This window comes from Bombyx mori, chromosome 17 (genome assembly GCF_030269925.1).
Source record: "Bombyx mori chromosome 17, ASM3026992v2".
Lineage (NCBI taxonomy): Eukaryota > Metazoa > Arthropoda > Insecta > Lepidoptera > Bombycidae > Bombyx > Bombyx mori.
This window is the reverse complement of record NC_085123.1, coordinates 16,766,510-16,780,229: the sequence shown is the minus strand read 5'-3', so window position 1 is coordinate 16,780,229 and position 13,720 is coordinate 16,766,510. Positions and strand designations below refer to the sequence as shown.

General features: G+C 36.5%; 1 protein-coding gene across 1 annotated transcript; it reads right to left on the bottom strand.

Annotated features, from left to right (window-relative positions):
* Nucleotides 1-9,353: 9,353 nt before the first annotated feature.
* Nucleotides 9,354-13,252, bottom strand: LOC101746288 (uncharacterized). Its single transcript, XM_004926359.3, has 6 exons — nucleotides 12,699-13,252; nucleotides 12,466-12,614; nucleotides 11,642-11,790; nucleotides 10,966-11,136; nucleotides 9,905-10,012; nucleotides 9,354-9,808 (listed from the first exon to the last, which is right to left on the bottom strand). The coding sequence occupies exons 1-6, from the start codon at nucleotides 12,773-12,775 to the stop codon at nucleotides 9,689-9,691; spliced, it is 774 nt and encodes a 257-aa protein (XP_004926416.1). The 5' UTR covers nucleotides 12,776-13,252; the 3' UTR covers nucleotides 9,354-9,688.
* Nucleotides 13,253-13,720: the final 468 nt, after the last annotated feature.

Sequence of the window (13,720 nt, the reverse complement as noted above, 5' to 3'; positions counted from 1 at the left end):
GCGAAGAGCGCCGCCTGCCGACCACGGTCTGTTCGTCGGGTCACAATGCAAGTCAACTCCCTCGGCCACAAATTGAACGATCGTTTGAGATCTCGGCTTAGATATAAATGTGCAGTCCTGGCTCATGGCGACGACCCGCTCTTCGGGTTGGCTTCTTTTACGACGGAGGCGGAGACGAGGCTCGTCGCCTCTACGTGGAGGTGGCGCAGTTTACGGGGCTCCAATATGGAACTGCAATCTAACCAGTGACTATTCTACGATGTTACTGGCGCTAGGGCGACCTCTCGACGTGCGTTCTCTTGCCTTCCGGCGGATGTTACGATCGCGTGTGTGGCAAACTGACAACGCAAGATTACAACAGTCATTTTTACTACTACTACTGTTATGGTGATATAGGAAGCTACAAAAGAAAAATCGTCCACAGAGTCGAGGAACGAGGTCTGTCGAGCACAGGCGGCTCTTACCTGCAGGATTTGAACACCGGTAGAATAGCGTCGTCCAACTCGATTACAGCGGCCCTTCTGTCCTTCAAGCTACGGCAACTTGCACATTACAATAGTAACAATTTCATGAATCATCTATCTATAGCAAACAATGAACAGCGCAACGACTCTAAGTGAATCACAACAGGAAGCTAATTGCAACCAACTTGGTAAAGACGTGACACACCGGACGAAATATGCCACCTGGCCGTTATCTTGTTAAATACTTACAATGAAGAAATACACAAATAAACAAATAACAATGTTTAGTGGCCGTGCCTTTACAGAGTTCTGAAGCCGCACCGGAGGCGGAGCCGGCGCCGCGGCGCGGCGGGACCCCGACTGTGACGTCATTAACAACACAGAACAGTTTGTAGGCTCGTGTTACAAAATTGTCCCAGTATTGTGATCTCAGCCTAATCCATCAAGTGCTAACTGAGCGTCGGTCGTGAACAATCGGATGCTTCATCTAATTAGCCTTCATTATCTGCGGGAAAATCTAGGTCAACTACTGACACCTTTGTTCTATCTTATCAGAATCACTTTTCCGAACTGTTAATTTATGATGTTAACTAGCGACCCGCCCTCGCTTCGCTCCGGAAACATTAAAACACACATGAAATAAAAAAAAAAAAAAATAATAAATAAAAAAAAGTAGCCTATGTTCATCAGGGACAATGTCGGCTTCTAATGGAAAAAGATTTTTTCAAATCGGTCCAGTAGTTTCGGAGCCTATTCGAAACAAACAAACAAACAAATCTTTCCTCTTTATAATATTAGTATAGATTACGTGCTGTTTTAAAATGCATTTATTTGGGATGCAAATTATATTACCCAATTCAGTTTAGATTAAAGTCTAAAGTCCAAAAAGGAAACTAGATTTTGACTAAAATTAAACTAGTATGTCGATGCACGAACATCGACGCGGTTCCACGCCGTGCGGCTTCTTCACTGCGCACAGCAACGCCGCCTGAGACACTTTTTTGTTACTGGTTTTATAAAATGAACCAAACTAATATCTACACTGACACCATGGCGCCATCCACTTTTTCAATTAATAAGATACCGGTCTATCCCAAATTCGTCCATCGCAGTAGTAGGAAAAAGAGGACAGATCCCAAAACGTATAATCTCACCTCGCATATAGTCCCTATCCAAAGATTTACTTTTGTCGCCACCTACGAGACTCTGGAGCTTCCCTCCTAGGTATTCTTCAAGGTTTATGACATGTTCTTTTTGTGACGAAGTGTGGTCCCTGGCATTGTCAGCGTCAATACACGTTGGTAACCACTGTGCAAGAAGTCCTCACTTGAAATGCGCACTTACTTGTCATTGAGAATACCTAATGTATGTATGTTATGTATATAATAAAATTATTTAAACCCAATAATGTTTATCCCGGCCCAAATCCCCCGGAACCAGAGGGTTCTTATTGCGCCAAATATAGTACAGAACCCACACTCGTGTTATTTACTTGGGGCACTTCAACAGCACAATTGCGTAGATTCACTCAGTAATATGTACACTCGGTATAAGAAGCAACGCCCATCCCCGCGCCAAAATTGGAATAAATTACAAGACTTACATAAGTAAACGTGAGAGACGTCGTTTTTAATATTGCCATCCGCCGCCGCCGCCGTCGCCGCCCCGGCCAGCACTCGGCCGCACAGAGCTGCGGCTGCACGAGCGTGATTCGTGACGCCGCGCAGCGGTCGAGGACCACTTCTTTATATTATGTATGTAAATAAAGAGAGGCTCGTAACGAATAGCTATACAGATCGCGCGGAACTAATGTGCTTACACAAGTAATAGCAAATGGTAAGCACAATTATTTACAAGCCAACACAGTGTATTCAAAAGTATTTTTTATTGCCCTTGTAGGCAGACGAGCACACGGCCCACCTGATGGTGGGTGGTTACCGTCGCCCATGGACTTCAGCAATGACAGGGGCAGAGTCAAGCCGCTGCCTACCGCTTAATACTCTCCATAAGCCTCGTTTGAAGAAGGACATGTGTTTGAAGAAACACCATCGAGGGGAGCTCATTCCATAGCCGGATGGTACGTGGCAAAAAAGACCTCTAGAAACGCACTGTGGATGACCGCAGTGGCCCCAGGTAGTATGGATGAACTCTACTCCGGTGGCGGGCGGTGCGATGGTAAAAACGAGATGACGGTATCATCTCGAACAATTCCTCAGAGCACTCCCCATGGAACATACAAAATACAGAGGGAACCGAGGTCCCTCCGCAGACCAGAGGCTCCAAGCGATCCGTGAGAATGGGATTATCGACAATCCGAACTGCACTCTTCTGTATGGAGTCAAATGGAAGAAGCTGGTATTTGGGAGCCCTGGCCCAGAGATGGGCGCTGTACTCCACGCGAGGCCCGAATTGTGCTTTATAAAGCAAAAGTCTTTATCCAGGCGTGAAGTACCGCCTCGCTCTGTTGAGGACTCCCAGCATTTTGGACGCCAACTTGACTTTGCCTTCCAAATGACTCCGAAATTACTTATCCTTACATTACAGGGCTGCTGAGAGTTCATTTTTTTTTCCTTTTGAGGAGGAGCACTCTAAAACAGATTTATTTATTTATTTGATTCGATCTCTTGCGGGCGCCGCTCCCGTCTCTAGACCAGGACGCCAGTTTCAGTTCCTTCTAAAGCTTTGCTTTAGGACACTGTTGCGGCGTTGGACCTGGGGTCAGTCATTGCATTTTTCGCTTACGGTAAAGAACGCACATTTCATCACATGTCACAATTCGATCCAATATTCATTTCTATATCGATTCAAATATTCATTTCTATATCGATTCAACCCGGCCACATAAGTTTCAACACGCGTTTCTTTCTGCAGATCAGTCTTTTTTTTTTTTATTGATTTGACGCAAATGAGTCAATATTGTTCGTAAGGTAACGTTAAGCCATGTCGCTAATTCCTGGGTAGTTGGGCTCGGATCGGCTTCCACCATCTCTTTAAATTCATTGTTATTCACATGTGTAGGCGGTCTTCCACGTGGGTCATTCTTCAAATCAAAGTTTCCATCGCGAAAGCGTTTAAACCAAAATCGCACGATGCGTTCATTAGCAGTTCCATCTTCAAACAGAACATTGATATTGAGAGTATTTGCGAGCTGTTGCTATGCGACTATGACAGGAGTATCTAATACTTCTAATAGTAACAATCAGCTTAAACTCCATTACCTTGGCAGAGGGGAAAAAGCAGATGACGAAGGTGTTGGGTATTTCGCATCGTAATAGCGTACGGAACTGAAGCTTTCGCCCCATGATCCGCAAGCGAAGTAATCTGTCCCTTCATAACAAGGTGACACTCAAATCGCATACGTTCTCTCATGACTTATGCAAGTGTAATGTTAGCAAATTCTCTCAGGTTGAGCCCGTGAGCTCACCTACCCGTCCGGGCGTAGCTAGAACGGCCTCTTAGGCTACCAGCACAAAAAAAAAAAAGTTTTCGTCTCTGACATTATGGACGAAGATATCAGGACAAAAACATGATGTGCACCCATCGTATTGCTGCATCTTTACCAGCGCGGTGGTAATTTTTCAATAGCCTTTTTGAAGAAGTCAGTAATACGGGAGGTATGAGGTATACGTCAGTATGAGGTCCAGCGTTGTCGTGTAGGAGCAGTGGGGACAGGTAATTAACCAAGGCTGGTCGGGGATTCACGAGCTTCTCCATCATTATATCCCGTTCCTTACAGCACACGCACGCAGTAGTGCCGATGCTATCTGGCAAGATGCTGTGGTTAATAATACGGACGGTATTAAGACTAGGGCCACCAAACAGTGACCATTACTTCTTAGGGGTAAGTTTTCGTTTGGGCATTGCCTAGGTGCTAAACCAGGGTCTTACCAACATGAACACCGCTTACGATTCTCAAAAAGTGTCTATTAAACAAGGCTTGAAAAAATAATAAAAGTTAAAAAATATATTATCTCTTCAAGCAGTTACAATTTAGAAAAATTAAATATTGTTTTAACTAATTTATAGTTAGTACGATAGTATAATTAAACTAGATTAAAGTAAATTCAAAAAAGCAAAGATTCGTCATTTCCAACATGATGATTATGTGAGGCCTATAAAATCAAAGGCAGCTAAACGCCTTAATGTCGTAAAATGGATTACAATGGCGCTATCTTGTTTAGTTAGTTGAACACGATTTAGTGTTTTCATGTTATAACAAATGCAGCAAAATCTCTAACAAAGGACAATGCCCAGATAGTCTAGTCAACAAGTTCAAAAACGTGTTAAATAGACATAAAGCTCCTAAAAATATGTACGATAGCTCATTGGATGTGGAATGATGTCTACAAAAATGTTTTTTAAGGGCTTATTAGCACATAAAAAATTGCGATTGTTATAAACAAAATAAGATTTAAAAAAAAAGGAATTTGGTTTTTCCTTAATAATTTCTAAAATAATGATATTTAAGGAATTTTGAAAAAAGATCCTGAAAGAGGAGGAAATTTCCAATAAAAAAGGCCCAACTCCCGGAATTCTATCACTATTATTTATAAAAATAATTAACGCTGAAAATAGCGCTCCGCGAGGTCGCTACGGCATAGGCGCGCCGTCTAAAAAGCCGGTATATCACCTAAAATATTTTTTTTATAGTATTAAATAACAATTTAAAAATTTGAATAAATTATGGTGTAATCTAAACACTTGAACGAAAAAAACCTCGGTGAAAAAAATATTTTATATCGATTTTTCAAAAATTTACACCATTGTTAATTAACTAACTTTTTTCCAATCTCTGTTTTTATAAATTACGGTATAAAAGTTACAATAATTCATCTATAAATTTTTCCCTTCGTGGAGCTCTTATCATTTAAGTACTTAATAAAGATAAGCAAAAAAATTTTTTTAATCTTTACTATTTTGATAATTATAATTTTTTTTAATTAACAAAAAATTTAATTTCTAAAAAATGTTATGAAAAATAGTTTTTTTCCGTAATATCTTAATATTGCTGTTTTTGCATCTACCATAGGTATTAATAAACATTTAAAAAAAAAAAATTACGCTATTTGTTGAGAAATTGTTTATAAACAAATACACTATATTGGGACTTTTTTAAAAAAAAATTTACCGTCTTATTGTATAGGTGAAATAAAGATTTTTTAAAAAAAAAAAATTTCTTAAATAAATGTTTTAATTGTTTAAAATCGTTTTTTTCATATTTCAATTGTTTAAGAAATTATTTTTTTCTTAAAAATCATCATTGACTCTTTTCAGCGGATTAACAAAGAAATACATTTTTTTATAAATAATTTCATTGTTTATTAACTTAACAATTTGTTATAAAAAATTAATATTAATCGTTATATTTTTTTTCGAAAACTACAAAAAATTACAAAAACAACCATACATAACAAAATATAGAAAAAAAAATTTTGTATTTTTTACAGCATTTTTAGATATTATATGATAATGAAATTACAGCCGTTACATAATTTGTCAAGCTTGTTATAACTTTTAAACTATAAGAGATACGGTAAAGGACACTCAGGTCATTTTTATAAAGGATTTATTAATATTAATTTTTTATAACAAATTGTTAAGTTAATAAACAATGAAATTATTTATAAAAAAATGTATTTCTTTGTTAATCCGCTGAAAAGAGTCAATGATGATTTTTAAGAAAAAAATAATTTCTTAAACAATTGAAATATGAAAAAAACGATTTTAAACAATTAAAACATTTATTTAAGAATTTTTTTTTTTTTTAATCTTTATTTCACCTATACAATAAGACGGTAAAATTTTTTTTTTAAAAAGTCCCAAAATGGTGTATTTGTTTATAAACAATTTCTTAACAAATAGCGTAATTTTTTTTTTTAAATGTTAATTAATACCTATGGTAGATGCAAAAACAGCAATATTAAGATATTACGGAAAAAAACTATTTTTCATAACATTTTTTAGAAATTAAATTTTTTGTTAATAAAAAAAAATTATAATTATCAAAATAATAAAGATTAAAAAAATTTTTTTGCTTATCTTTATTAAGTACTTAAATGATAAGAGCTCCACGAAGGGAAAAATTTATAGATGAATTATTGTAACTTTTATACCGTAATTTATAAAAACAGAGATTGGAAAAAAGTTAGTTAATTAACAATGGTGTAAATTTTTGAAAAATCGATATAAAATATTTTTTTCACCGAGGTTTTTTTCGTTCAAGTGTTTAGATTACACCATAATTTATTCAAATTTTTAAATTGTTATTTAATACTATAAAAAAAATATTTTAGGTGATATACCGGCTTTTTAGACGGCGCGCCTATGCCGTAGCGACCTCGCGGAGCGCTATTTTCAGCGTTAATTTTTTTTTATAAATAATAGAGATAGAATTCCGGGAGTTGGGACTTTTTTATTGGAAATTTTCTCCTCTTTCAGGATCTTTTTTCAAAATTCCTTAAATATCATTATTTTAGAAGTTATTAAGGAAAAACCAAATTCCTTTTTTTTTTAATCTTATTTTGTTTATAACAATCGCAATTTTTTATGTGCTAATAAGCCCTTAAAAAACATTTTTGTAGACATCATTCCGCATCCAATGAGCTATCGTACATATTTTTAGGAGCTTTATGTCTATTTAACACGTTTTTGAACTTGTTGACTAGACTAGGAAGTGGGCCAACTTTATGTCTAAACTATTTGTACTTGAAAAACTATGCCTTATTTTTTCACGTTGTTTAGTTTATGTATCAACATTTCTACCACCTGGCATTGTTTTCCAAAAAAATAAATTACATTGATAACATCCCAAAACTATCCATGCCATAGTTTTTAAATTCGCCAATAGGCAAAGGGCTTAGCCCATACAGCCTTATAGCAAACCTATATGCTGTCAAACGAAAGAGTTGTTTGTGACTTGAACAACAAATAAATAAAAAAAAGCTAATGCTTATAATTCAAAGGTTTCTTAGTTTATTTTTGTTCAATTCAATATTTATATATTGTAATAATAATTATTACTTAAAATCATGAATTATTTTTAGATATTAATGATTCCATTAGTAAAAATATCAATGGCCTACCATTACTCTATTCTTATTATATATGATCAGAGAATTTTGGCAGCAACCCGAGTGAAGCGTCACTTGAATTTTTATTTTAATGTTTTTTAATAGTTTATTGTGTAATTTGTATTATTTGTATTTGTAATATTGTGTATAAAAGGTCTGCGTAAACTCATGCTCAGTCAATGTGGTATTCGTCGAGTTGACGTCAAAACTCCCAAAAAGCAAGAAAAAGAGATACACCGGCTTTTTATTGACATAAAAAATATATACCTTCGACAGACTAGGCTGTGTAGGCTACGCTCTTTGCCTGCTTATTGGTGAATTTAAAAACAACAACAACAATATCGTTGCCGGCTTCCGGATTTTCATTTCATTTTATTATTATTATGAGGATATAATAATAATAAAACGTACGTAAGGGCTTATTTCTAGCAACTTAATTTTAGCTGCAGAAAAAAACAGATTTCTCTGAAACCTAGGTGAGAATATAAAAATCGTTTTCTGAATATGAAACGATATTTCTTTGTCTATCAAATTAAGTTAAAACCATCATGACAGGACAACTTCTTTTAGGGGCCCAAACGCCCATACAAAATGGGCATTGTCCTTTAGTTCAAAAATGTCATTTTTACTCTGTACTAAGTACTAATAAACAAAGTGTTATCATTTAAAATTCAGATTATTATTAATATTCTCATTCTTTATAAATCTGCTTTAAAATAAAGAATATTGTAGCTATCCGAACAAAGTTATTTCAGCTTCTCGAACCGGGAGTGTTGCTAACACTGGCCCTATCAAGAGCAGTACTTCGATGGATCGGGAGGATCCGTAATGACGTGTTTAGGGCCGATTTTTGTAGTTTACCTGAATATTTGACAGACTTGGATTTAGCTGCCTTTCATTTTATAGGCCTCATGTGTTAAAATAATTCTCATAATCAATCTTTGCTAGAGAAGAAATTCAACGACAGCAATTTAGTGAAGAAGGTCGTTGGTTCAAGGCGTCCAAAATAATTAGCTCATCATCAACTTCGTCGGACACCCCGGCTCGGCGGAAGGGCAAGTATCCGGCACTAGCCGATAAGCCTGTTATACCTTCTCCTTCGCTAGGCAGCACGGGCGAGCAACAAACCCGAGACTCGTCTAATTCAAACAAAGGGCTTGTTTCTTTTTACTAAAGGTTACTAAAATTTCACCACAACACAGACGACCACCACAGAGTACGAAACGATTTGCAGGTTAGCCGTCGGAGCTCCGTGGTTCGTGAGGAACGTTGACCTACACGACGACTTGGGAATCAATCCGGAAATACATGAAATCAGCGTCGGAACGGTACTTCGATAAGCCTGTGCGTCATGATCTTAATCGCCTTATCGTTGCCGCCACTGACTACTCCCCGAATCCTGATCACGCAGGAGCTAGTCACCGTCGACGCCCTAGACACGTCCTTACAATCAGATCCAATCACTTTTGCATTAGACGCCTTCAGCTCCAACACTAGGAGCAGGCTCAGGGACTCCGGTAACCGTACTCGTCGAACTCGACAAAGAGGTCGACGTGCAACCTGACCCATGCATCAGCCCGCTGAGATTCCGACCCGGTAGTAGATTCATTCGCTAAGCAATTAGTATTGAGTTGTTAGGTATCCTTCGGAGACGCTCGGGCAGCTGTTTGCAAATTCCTTCCCCTCCTGGCTGAACCTTTGCTCGCCCACCTGTCTGGTGAAACTGGAAAGCCCTCCGGGCCACCAGTAATCAATTAATCATAAAAAAGCACGAAACGACTGAATACTACAAAGTACGACGCAAAATGCAAACTACATATAACTTGTAATCAGTTTAATACTTTAACTACTATTGAATACTAATTATATTTTAACTAATATTTACTTAATTTAAATAGTTAGTTAATAGTAAGTAATAGTAAGTAAGGTGTAGTATGTAAGGTTAGTAATGTAGTAAAATAGTAAGTAAGGTTAATAGTAAATAAGGTGTTTTCTTAATGCTAAAACAGGCAGGTCGAAAAGTAGAGGGAAAAACTAAGATTTTTTTATTATCCGGGGCGTTTTACTCATTAGCGTCATGAACAGACCACAACGGGCGCGCGAGTGGACCGATTCCGACCGGAAACGTTACGGAAATAAATAACAAGAACATCATCAGAGCACTAGTTTATTGTCCCTGGGCCTGGAGGCCTTCAGCGTCCTGTAGGCGGCCACGGCCTCGCGCCGCGCAGCGCCCGCCAGCAGCCCGCTCAGCAGCAGCGCGCGCCCGCCCGCCTGGAAACAACCAGTGTACAGCCGGCATACTCTCTGTGAGCATGGAGCACAATAGTAGCATGATGCACAGTAGTAGTTCTAGAAACAGTTCCATACATTGGGTGCGGGGCCGAGCCTCCCGTGGCGGCGCAGCGCGGGCGGCGCGTGGGCGAGCTCGCCGAACGGCACGTGCTCGTACACCACCTCGCACTTCTCGCTCGCCGCCTGAAAATTCAACAAATTAATATCAAAATTGGTTCTTGACCTTTGGTCCTTTTAAGCTATTGCACAGATTTTATCGCGGGCCTTGAGCGCGGCTTAAGAGCGGAATCGTGTAATTCCGTAACGAAAAAAACCTTGCACCCTCACTACACCTACTATGTGGCTCGCCTTCAACACATTCACACGTTGCACTTGTGTAGTGTTTAAAGTAAGAAGTCTAAACACAATTTATGTACTATCAAAATATGTGATATAATTTCATGGGTAACACAACGATAGCGCGATTCAGCTTTTGCGTCAAGCGACATCTATCGGCGACAAACGCATTGTAAAATAGAAAATTATATCACATTACAATGCGTTGGGCGTGCCATTTTCTATCGCTTAGTCGATGAATTTTATTACTAATCCTACTACTCATTCAGTGATTGGAGTGGCATTAAAAATAAACTAGCTAAACCGTTGATTCTGGGCGAATGAGAGTTAGAACTAGCATCCAAAGCCGTGTCTCTATCCCATGTAGCGCCCTCTAGTGAGTGCGCGGTCAAAATGGAATACTCACAATGTAGCAGATTCATTGAAAGTTAGCCCACTGAGTTTCTTGCTGGATCTTATTTTATTGTTGTTTTAACATTAAATTATTATTGTCGATTTATAATCGCATAAGTTGATAAAAAATGCTATGCAATACCTTTACCGCGGCAGTCTCCGAGTGCCACACGTCTTTTTTCTATTTTATCAAGACATCTTATATATGAGTTTACAGGTTCATCCTTAGTTAGTTACAATATTTAAAAACAACTATAGCTTTTGTTACAATTTTCATAACTACCTTTTTCTTTAATGAGAACTAAGACTGCGAACTCTGCACCCCCTTTAATACCACATAAACACTAGATAGGCAATGAGCTTGTTCATCTGTCACAGAAAAAAAAATACAATTTGAATATTCTTACATCTAATGCTTTCATCTTTTTTTCTTTTTTCTTCTGTGCTAGCCTTTGGTTCCGGTTTAGTTGTGGTTCCGAGTCTTCTTGCCCTTTCTTTGCCTTTTTACGTTTACGTGCCCTGCGTTCCCTCTGTGCCGCCATCCTCTCCCCTTTTGTATCTTCTGTATCTATGTCTTCCTGTTAAAGAAAAATATTTCTATTATTTAAATGTGTATTATAATGTGAAAATGTATTACTGAAAGTAACCTACAACAAAATTGGCACATAATATAGTTTTTTGGGTATTAAATAATTAAATTCAGAAGATTAAATAAAGCGACGGTCCCTACATATAAAGAGTCATGTCCAAAATCACGTTTTATTATTATTTCATAAAGATTTTCTATTGGTCAATGCGCATATTACCATATTATCATATATATTTGTAAGATCAAATTCAAACTAACATTACTTTAAGTAATTTGATGTTTTGTTTGAAAGTTTTAACACATTACTTAAGTTCTTAAAAGTATTCTTAAAATTTTTCTTTATGTTTATTCATAACAGATATTACATACTTAAGGAAGTCAAACAACATTAAAGTAGATTCCAGTTACCAGATTACACAAATTAGTTGTTATTAATGTTAAAAATATTCACTCAACACAAATCATCTTATACTCTATACAATCCATATACTTACAGGATAGTCTAGATTTTCAACTGGGTTGTGTAAAGCTTTCAATGCACTGTTGATCCTCAGTGAGAAGTCCCGTCCACTCTCTCCTGGTAACTTCTTCATACATGTTATGGGGTTGCGTCCAACTGAACTTTTGTTTCTACTCCTGTGTTCTATAATTAAAACAAATGGCTGGAGATACCAAAATGTTAACTTATGGTTTGTTTTTAGTATTTTCAGAAAAAAATTAATATTCTCAAAAAAAAAAACTTTATTTTTTTTGCAAGATTTTAGCAATAATTTCTGAAGTCAGAGAATTCTAATAATAAATTTTAATATTATGTCCTGGCTCTTGAGAATGTTACTGATTCTGGTGTCCAAAGCTATTGCTACTAATAACCTGTTACCAAACCAGAAACAGTATGTTCAGCTATTTAAGTAATCCCAATTTTTTTATGTTAAACAAATGACATGTCCCAGAACCCTTTATGTGTACCATAATGCTGTCTATTTTGGCTTGGAGCAATCATGCGTTCCAGTATTAAGGTAAAGGTTTCAAAACTTGTACTACTATGTAATATTGGAATTGTGACAGAATCAACATACTGAGTTTTATGCCAGATCTTCTCAGTAGGTCATGGTTCCGATCCAGTGGTACATTCAACGTAGCACTGCTTTTGCTAAGGAAATGTTAGGAAGTCTCCAAGGTTGAGCTTCATGAGCTCACTAAAATGTTTTTACAGGATATTACCAGATAATTCAATATAATTTTACAAATCACATTTAATTTCATGGCTCAACATGATTTGTATTTTTATGTGAATATAAAATCATAGATCAGTTGCTACCTGCATTTTGATCGAGTCTCTTGACTTTATTTTTCTTGTTTCGTTTTCCAACTTCACGGTTTTCTTGAAAAGAAAAAAGCCTAGTTAGAGATCGTGGCACGGGCTGGTCATCAGGATCTTTCGGTGGTGCGTTAATTTTAGATTTTAAGCTGTGAATTTTTTTTAAATTTAATTTTATTTTGTGTGCAAACGTACCTAATAATTTTAGGTTAAAATATACATTTTATAATAACCTTTGTTCCCGCCGGGCCTGTTGCACTAAGGGATCTTTCACTCCTCGATGTTTTTTGGCAGGTATTTTACGACCCATTTTTAATTACAAAAATTACTCTCATTCAGACACTTATCCCTAAACATGGAAATTATTGGAAATCATCTTTTTTAAGGGATTTTATGACGTGGTAACGAAGACCTTTAGGTCATGTCTTATTTTAATTTATATTCTTTTATGAAAAATTATAACATGGAGTGAAATGAAATGAAGATGATTAATTTGAGACATTAATCAACTGGGATGAAATTAAATGTAGTGAGATGAGATGATATGGGATGAAATATAATCTCAGTAAAATGGTGGTGATTTACTGATACTTTTTCAGTGGACTTTTTGTAAGATCCCGAGAAGTTACGTCCAGCAGCTTTATTTTATTTTTCCACATATGTGCACTTATCAGATACTAAATAGTTAATAAACCACCGCTATTACGCATTTAAACCTTAAGAAACACTAAATAGACAAAATAAATAAATCACACAACTTCACTTCTCGCGTTCCCGCCAAAAAGTCAAATATTTAAAATATTTACTACCATAGATATTTTTTTTGGTACAATTATACTACCATAGATAATACGCTTAATTTAAAAGATATTTTATACGTAGCAGGTGCAACAGCTCTTTTTCACCTAGTTCCAATGGTTTCTTTTTGGGGCTAGCTAGTGTAGTCTTTTTTTTTAAAAAATATTCCCCTTAAGTAAACTTTCTAATTTCTGCCAGTCAAGTTTGATGCTTTGAAAAAACGCGGTTATCGATATCGATACTTAGTGTTGTTCTTATTTATCGACAGCTCACTCAGAATTAGCGGAATATTAGACGGATAACTTAAACAGCCCTACAATAAAAAAAAAAATTTAAATATATTATGTAGACCAAGTGTTCTTTGAATTTAAGTGATGTTTCTTCAGAAGACAATTCTGACTTCTGCTAACAATTCTCACTACAGCTACAACTCAAAAGTGGAGATTGCCTGTTTTAA

What these genes read in the sequence shown, in the direction of transcription:
- LOC101746288 (XM_004926359.3), bottom strand. Translation starts at nt 12,775, where the DNA reads ATGGGTCGTAAAATACCTGCCAAAAAACATCGAGGAGTGAAAGATCCC. An exon ending in CAGGCCCGGCGGGAACAAAG is followed by an intron (nt 12,615 to 12,698) that starts GTTATTATAAAA and finishes AAAAATTCACAG; the next exon opens with CTTAAAATCTAAAATTAACG. An exon ending in GAGACTCGATCAAAATGCAG is followed by an intron (nt 11,791 to 12,465) that starts GTAGCAACTGAT and finishes TTTTAATTATAG; the next exon opens with AACACAGGAGTAGAAACAAA.